The sequence below is a fragment of the Phaethon lepturus genome, unplaced genomic scaffold, assembly GCF_000687285.1.
Source record: "Phaethon lepturus isolate BGI_N335 unplaced genomic scaffold, ASM68728v1 scaffold20591, whole genome shotgun sequence".
NCBI classification, from domain to species: domain Eukaryota; kingdom Metazoa; phylum Chordata; class Aves; order Phaethontiformes; family Phaethontidae; genus Phaethon; species Phaethon lepturus.
Window position 1 is genome coordinate 33,377 of NW_010515876.1, and position 7,907 is coordinate 41,283.

At 53.4% G+C, this 7,907-nt stretch overlaps 2 protein-coding genes across 2 annotated transcripts in view; both read right to left on the reverse strand.

Moving 5' to 3' along the window:
• The window catches only part of DMBT1 (deleted in malignant brain tumors 1), a gene marked incomplete at its 3' end in the record, with an annotated part of 32,897 nt that extends 32,524 nt beyond the window's left edge, over nucleotides 1-373 (reverse strand). Inside the window, exons 1-2 of the mRNA XM_010295915.1 lie at nucleotides 351-373; nucleotides 58-105 (exon numbers count right to left, since the gene is read on the reverse strand). Coding sequence (XP_010294217.1) covers nucleotides 58-105; nucleotides 351-373 — 71 coding nt within the window. The remainder of the gene's footprint in view (nucleotides 1-57; nucleotides 106-350) is intronic.
• Nucleotides 374-502: 129 nt separating this feature from the next.
• LOC104627599 (deleted in malignant brain tumors 1 protein-like) lies at nucleotides 503-6,491 on the reverse strand. The gene is made up of 9 exons (XM_010295916.1): nucleotides 6,323-6,491; nucleotides 4,832-5,152; nucleotides 3,946-4,275; nucleotides 3,598-3,606; nucleotides 3,191-3,526; nucleotides 1,934-2,248; nucleotides 1,228-1,542; nucleotides 671-985; nucleotides 503-552 (listed from the first exon to the last, which is right to left on the reverse strand). The coding sequence occupies exons 1-9, from the start codon at nucleotides 6,489-6,491 to the stop codon at nucleotides 503-505; spliced, it is 2,160 nt and encodes a 719-aa protein (XP_010294218.1).
• Nucleotides 6,492-7,907: the final 1,416 nt, after the last annotated feature.

A 7,907-nucleotide genomic window follows, 5' to 3' on the forward strand; every position in this document is an offset into this window, starting at 1 on the left:
CCAGCCGGAGCTGTGCTGGTCCTGAAATGATGAAAGACATAGAGGTCAAACACATACGTGTTTCTTGCCCATGTGTTGGAAGATGGGTCCTCAAATGGTGGCCACCTGCAAGGTGATGTGGAGAGTCACTGGCATACACACAGGCAGCTGATCCCATTTTAGGTGCCCTCAGGCATCCAAGAAACCCAGGAAGAGGGGGCAGCCATGACACAGGGCGGAATAAAGATCCATCCCCCTCTGGAGTGGTGGCAGGAAGCCATCGCATCGAAAGTGGCACTAGATGCTGGTGTCCTGGCAGTCCAACCAGAAAAGATGGATCCAAGGTACGGGGGAGGTTCAATGGACTTTACAGTACGGTGACAATATGTGTCATGTTAGCACCGTGCACGTATGAAAAAGGAAAGGATGCTCATAGCAGACTAGTTGAGGGACCAATTAAGGGGTTATAGGGGAGAGCAAGGTCATGGTTGGGGACTGACACTCGTTCTCCTGGAGAAAGTCCTCATGGTGGCCAAGGGGAGCTGCTGTTCTCGGACAACCTGGAATTGGCTCCTACACAGAGGCAAGAGGCTTAACATGAGCAGAGCAGAGGTGTTTCTCCACTGAGCCATCCATGTGCCAACATTGCTCCTTCCAGAGCTGCACCACGATGGAGTATGAGGTGGCTTACCCACACACACCACACTGGCATCTTCTCGGTGGTCGCAGTTACTCTCTCCCCATGCTTTGGCCCTGCACTTGGAGAGGGCAGCCTCGGTGCCGGTGCAGTTCACGTCATCCAGCCAGATAGGCTCATGCCCCATTCCAAACTGAGCTCTGGGTGGAGCAGCTATGGCTGTCCCACAGCCCAGCTGCCGGCATACCACTTCTGCATCGTCCAGGTCCCAGCCATCGTCGCACACACTTCCCCATCGCTGGTTGTGCAGCACCTCAACTCTCCCAGAGCAGCGATTTGAGCCGTTCACCAGCCGGACCTCAGTAGGGTCTGAAATGGAAAGAGAGAGAGGTGTTGCCTTGTGGTGGTGGACCTAGTGATGTAGAAAGCCAGTGCTGGATGTGAGATGGAGGATGAATCCCCACATGTTCAGCATGCGTCTTGTCTCAGAGTTAGAGATTTGAGGATTCCCAAGTGGAAAGAACATAGTCAGAGATAACCAAGAAAAACTGGTCCTGTAGCTCCCGCAGTGTTGGTTCCCAGGAGCTCATCAGCAGAGGAACAGCAGCTACCTGAGCACACCACACCAGCATCTTCTCCATGGTGGCACTTGTGGACTCCTTTTGGCTTGGCCCTGCATTCAGAGAGGGCGGACTCGGTCCCTGTGCAGTTCACCTCATCCAGCCAGATGGGATCACGTCCCCGGCCAAAGTGAGCTGAGCCTGGGGCTGCGACTGCCGCCCCACAGCCCAGCTGCCAGCACACCACCTCGGCATCGCGCAGGTCCCAGCCATCATCACACACCGTGCCCCACTGCTGATGATGAAGCACCTCGATCCTCCCGGCACAACGGCGTGGGCCGTCCACCAACCGAAGTGCCATTGGATCTGGAACAAAGAAGGACACCAACAACCCTTCAGGAATTTCTGGTGGAGATGATCCTGGGCATGGGATCTCACACAGGACTGTGGCCACCTCTAATTTCAGTTTCCTGATGTGACACTTTCATGAAACAGGAATTCCCATGGGACCCAGCATGGTCACCATACCATGGAGATGCTCAGTGGTTGTCCACTTAGGCTGAAAATGAGCCAGGGAACATGGGTGAAGCAGCAGTGATGAGATCCCCCTTGCATCCCTTGGCCTTATTACCTTTATGATCATTACTATCAAGAGAATTATCATTCCCTTGCGCTCTGGAGGAAAGGGAGCTATGGCTCGGTGGTGGCACAGCTCTTCCTATGGACACGCGGGAGGAACGCGGTGGTGGGGGGTTACCTGAGCACACCACGCTGGCATCTTCCCCGTGGTGGCAGCTGTGGATGCCCCACACCTGGGCTTTGCACTCGGTAAGGGCAGCCTCCGTCCCCCGGCAGCTGACTGTCTCCAGCCAGATGGGATCATAGCCCCTGCCAAACCTAGCCCAGCCTGGAGCAGAGATTGGAGCACCACAGCCCAGCTGCCGGCACACCACTTTGGCATCCTCCATGTCCCAGCCGTTGTCACACACGGACCCCCACTGCTGGTCATGAAGGACCTCGAGGCGCCCAGTGCAGCGATTTGGGCCATTCACCAGCCGTAGCTCCGTGGGGTCTAAAGAGGGAATGAGACAAATGAATAAACGGGGGCATGGTGCACCTATGCCCTCTGAAGTAGATGCCCTGCTGGTTTTGGCGGTGACGTGCAACTATACAAGGCATGAGTGCATAATCATGCATCCCCCATCCACATCAGCATCTTCAGCTGGAAGCAACAGAAAGGCCTGGCTGTATTTAGGAGAAGGTAAAAACACTGTGGGATGCCTCACAGAGAGTGTTTCCCTTGGGCAATGCCAAGAAGACTCTTGGACATCCACGTCCAAACTATAAGCATGCTTTGGAGGTTTGATAGGGTGACTACATCTCCCTCAGAGAACACATCTAATGAGGAAAGACTTTAAAAACCTACATTTATTTATTCGAGCCAAATGAAGGCTGGACTGACTTGGCTCCATCGAGGAGGAGTCTTTCCATGCTGCTTCTGTTTGCTCTGCTCTGTTGCAGCTCCTTGCAAATATTCCCTGAAGTCACCAAGGGTTTGTCTTCTGGTAAGACAGGTCTGGCATCCCATTGCAAGCTGTAGGGATGGGGGGATGTCTTTCCATCTTGGACTATGTCTAAAGATCCAGAAGAAGCTTGGGACATAGAGATGGAGAAGCCTGCAGCCATGCATGGCAAGCATCAGTGGCCAAATACCTCCTCTGACCACAGGCACTTCAACATCCAGGGCAGGTGTGCATGATGGACGTGACAAGCCACTTGAGAACTGACATTTTAAAGTGTCAGATAGAGGATTACCACAAATGGTCAGGAGTGCATCCGGATAGTGTATTGATGTGATGCCTACAGAAGCAGAGCTACCTCACCTCCCAAACATTTTTGACTGTTGCTTGCAATGGTGTTCTAACCCAAAGGAAAATAATGTGTGCAGAGAGGGAAGAAGACTGAAATTAGATGCAAGTGTACCTACAGAAAAACTTCTCCCTGAAGCTATGACCTGGACCAGGCTTACCTGAGCACACGACACCTGCATCTTCACCATGGTTGCAGTTATGGGCTCCCCAGGGTTTGAAGCTGCATTCAGTTATGGCACCTTCTGTCCCTCTGCAGTTCACTTCGTCCAGCCAGATGGGACCAGGTCCTTGACCAAATGGAGCCCTGCCAGGGGCTGACAGGGCCAGCCCGCAGCCCAGCTGCCGGCAGACCACTTCAGCATCACTTAGGTCCCAGCTGTCATCGCACACTGTCCCCCACCACTGGTTGTGGTGGACCTCGACTCGCCCTGAGCAGTGGCTGGAGCCATTCACCAGCCGGACCTGAGTTGGTTCTGAAAAGAGAAGCACCAAAAACATCTGGATGTCCCATGAAAGGTGACAGGGCTGAAGCTGTCTAGTCCTTCAATCATCCCAGAATCTCACAGCTGAGGACGTTGTCCACCCAAAATGAGAACAGCAGGCTCCCCTCAGGTGCTTACCACCTCCCCAAACGCATCGCCCTCCCTGGCAGGTGGCACCTGGATGGACATCCCCTCTAAAGCTCCCTCTTCCCTTCCCCAGCACACACCCACCCATCAGGAGATTCTTCCTGCCTCCATTGGCAGGGCTGCAATGGAGACATCTACATCCAGGACCATTTCAAAAGTCTTCTGCTCTTTCTTTTACCCCTCCTTCACAAAAAACCAAAACCAAAACCAAAACACAAAACTGTGGTAGCCTGGGTGCCAGCCCTGATGGAGCAGGAGTTAAGTGTTACCTGTGCATTCAACGCCAGCATCCTCTCCGTGGTTGCAGTTATGGCTTCCCCAGGATGTGGCCCGGCACAGAGAAAGGGCAGCCTCCGTCCCAGCACAGGTCACTTCATCCAGCCAGATGGGCCCTGACCCCTGCCCAAAGGCAGCCCCGATTGGAGCTGACAGTGCTTGGCCACAGCCTACATCCCTGCACACCACTTCAGCATCCATCAGGCTCCAGCTGTCATCACACACGGTGCCCCATTCACCATTGTGGAGGACTTCAACTCTGCCGGAGCAGAAACTTGAGCCATTCACCAGCCTGGTGCGGGTTAAACCTGGAGAAGGTGCCCCTGCAAACACCGCCGGAGAGCAAACGGTCAGAGACTTTGCTGGGCATGCCATCGCCGGCAATGCTTAGGAGCAGGGTCTCCTGCCCAGCAAGCCTGGATGACGTCTAACAGGCTGTGCCCGTGAAGGGGTTCATCCCCCATGAAGCCAGGAGGTGGTTGGGCTGAGAAATGGCCAGGGAGCTGCAGCCTTGGGGCAAGAGCTTTGGAAGGTGAGAACAGCATTTGGAAATTTCCTGGAGCAATGGTGTGAAGCGGCTAATTCTTCACAATATTAGATAGGGATGGAGTAATTCTGCCTACCTGTAGGGGCTCAAAATTAAGGGTCCTACCTGCCAGTGGCCATAGGTACGTGTCTATCTGTAAGCTCTATGTCTACACTTGCTGTACAGAGGACACCCAGTCAATAGCAAGGGGCCACCAGTCAAGAAGTGGCTACCAGTCAAAAAGAAGGGGCAACCAATCTATAGCAAGGCACAGATGGTTGCCCTGCCTGCTTTTTAACCTTTTGGTTGTCCACAGCAGCTGATGCAAGCCATGGTGGGTGCATGTTCCTCACCCGAGCACACAACACTGGTGTCTTCTCCATGCCCACAGTTGTGAACTCCCCAGGGCCGTGCCTGGCACTCGGAAAGGGCAGCCTCTGTCCCGGTGCAGCGTACGTTGTCCAGCCAGATGGGGTCTGCTCCTCGCCCATAGCGAGCCCCACCGACAGCTGACAGCGCTGTCCCAGAGCCCAGCTGCCGGCAGACCACTCGGGCTCCATTGAGGTCCCAGTGGTCATCACACACCGTCCCCCAAGTGCCATTGTAAAATACCTCCAGCCGGCCTGTGCAGGAGTCGGGACCATTCACCAGCCTTACGTCAGCAGGACCTGATGCTGGCAACAACGGAGAGAAAAGGGAAGGAAATGCTCATGGGAAATCATGCAAAAGAAGATGCTAGGCAGCAGCTGGGAAAGCATCTTGACACTTGTTGGCCAAAAAGAATGGGGAAGAACCAGCAAGTGAAAGAGAGAAAGACATGAACAATCGTAATTTTATTATAATTATTTTCAAGGGGACACATGGCAGCTGGCCCCTAGGCAAAGTCCAGGCTTTTCCAGCAGAGAATACAGTCCCTCAAAACCAGGAGGGACAAAATACATTAAGACGTTTTGCTAACTGCTTTTTAAGTGCACTGCTAATGGCTTTTTAAGTGCTTGACTCTGCACAAGTTGCAGGATGAACTCCCTAAGCACAACACCAGCACAAGTTACTGAGTTGCAGGCTCTTTGTGGGAGTGATTTTGAGCAAGACTGTGCAGCCAGAGCACAAGGTGCCAGGGACTCTGCACCCACAGCCCTAACCTGGCTTTGCGGTATGAACAGCCTTGACCCCAGGGTAAGGAATGGAGCCAAGCAAAGGGCTCCTTTATTTTCTCCTTTATTTTCTTACCCATTCTGCTTCCTCAGACCAGCCCGACCCAAGCACATCAACACTGTGATACTTCCTTCGTCATCACAGGGCAGGTCAATCCCATTCCTCCTCCATTTTTGGCCATTAAAGCTCCCAATGTCAGCGCTACTGAAATGGCAGTGACACTGTGCACTTGGTTTCTATACCTTTCCCACTTTTCACTGCTTATTCCTAATATGCTATGTGACTCTACCACCATAAAAATTTCTCCCCTTTTCATGGCATGCACCTTATAGAAGATACTGGCACTGAAGCCTCAAGCCTTCTGCAGCCATCAGCTGGAGGAGAGCTGCTTATTGCAGCTGGGCTTGTGTCTACCCTACTTGCAGAAGCACCCGTGAAATCATGGGTGTTGCCCTACATGTGCACCTTATGAAGTCATGAAACCATGGGTGTTGGTCTACACATGCACCTTAACCATGAAAGCATGGTTGTTGCTCTAAGCCTGCACCTTACAAATTTGCAGCAACAACAATCAAACTGACCAGAAATGAAGAGGAGCGGCAACACTCTGGCATGCCGCGTCCCGAAATGCAGCATGCAGCCAGCACCGGGGAGGGGGGACACATGGGGGAAAACATGAGAGCACTCACCACACAGCCCTGCTAGGATGAAGAGGATCTCTGCAGCCCCAAGCCCAGCACAGGTGGATAGTCTGTCGCCCATAGGGTACCTAGCTGACAGCAAAGGAGTTTTGGAGAAGCTGCTGGTAGCGGTGCGGGAAGAGGTAGCCTTGGCAGAGGCTGAGATCAGGTCCGACATCACCAGCTGGAGAAGAAATATGCTGAAGATCTGATGAAGGCAGCTGGGAGAGGACACTTCCTGCACTGCTCCATCCCCTGGCTACCCAGTGGCTCTTGCATCACGTGGAGTCCAGTAGATGAAGGGGAACTGAATCTTCTGCTTTCAGCTCGATCCTTGATGACCAGCAAGCATCCTCTGGCTGCAGCTGTTGTGGGTGACGTCTCATGGGTCCACTGCGCAAGAGGACATCAGAAGGGTGACGGAGATGTCTGGGGCAGTTGCAGAGCTTGGTTGTAAGGTCTTAGCTTCACCCCAGTGAGTGTGTCTGCTCATACGTGCTGCAGATTCCATAGACAACAGTCAAGGAAAATGGATGAGCATCAAATGGCCTATCACCTTGATGAGCAACAGACTCAGGTCTTGGCCCCACCAAGGGGGCTCAGATCAGTGGATGAGGCATGGGCACCAGCATGGCAACCCTTCAGGAGCATCTGAGAGGCTTGGGACAGGCAGCAGGTGCTATTGGAAGGGAAGGAGAGCAGACTCTTCCACTTTCAGCTACTATCTTGTTCATATCTGAAGCAGGAATTCAGCCCAAAACTGCTGAGGCCATCTGCAAGAGGTCCTTTTCTCTGTCACCATGGGCAAATGTGGGCCGTGAGGCTGCAGACATGCCCATGGGACCACAGGTTGTAGCAGCCAAGGATCTCCCAGTTATTAATTGCCGAGCAGAGGATGCCAGACACCATGTCTGCCTGTCTAGATATTGTTCTTTCTTCATAGAATCATAGAATCTTTATGCTGGAAGGGACCTTTAAAGGTCATCTAGTCTAACCCCCTGCAGTGAGCAGGGACATCTTCAACTAGATCAGGTTGCTCAGAGCCCCGTCCAGCCTGACCTGAAATGTTTCCAGGGATGGGGCACCTACCACCTCTCCGGGCAACCTGGGCCAAGGTTTCACCAGCCTCGTGAAAAATGTCTTCCTTATATCTGGCCTAAATCTTTAACTCTTTTAGGTTAAAACCGTTACTCCTTGTCCTATCACTACAGGCCCTGCTAAAAAGTCTGTCCCTGTCTTATAAGCCACCCTTAAGTACTGAACGGCTGCAGTAAGGTCTCCCTGGAGCCTTCTCTTCTCCAGGCTGAACAACCCCAGCTCTCTCAGCCTGTCCTCACAGCAGAGCTGTTCCAGCCCTCGGAGCATTTTGGTGGCCTCCTCTGGACCCTCTCCAACAGGTCCATGTCTTTCCTGTGCTGAGGGCTCCAGAGCTGGACGCAGTGCTCCAGCTGGGGTCCTGCCAGAGGGGAGCAGAGGGGCAGAGTCACCTCCCTCAACCTGCTGGCCACGCTGCTTTGGGTGCAGCCCAGGACACGGTTGGCTTCTGGGCTGCGAGCGCACGTTGCCAGCCCATGTCCAGGGGTTAATCCCCCAA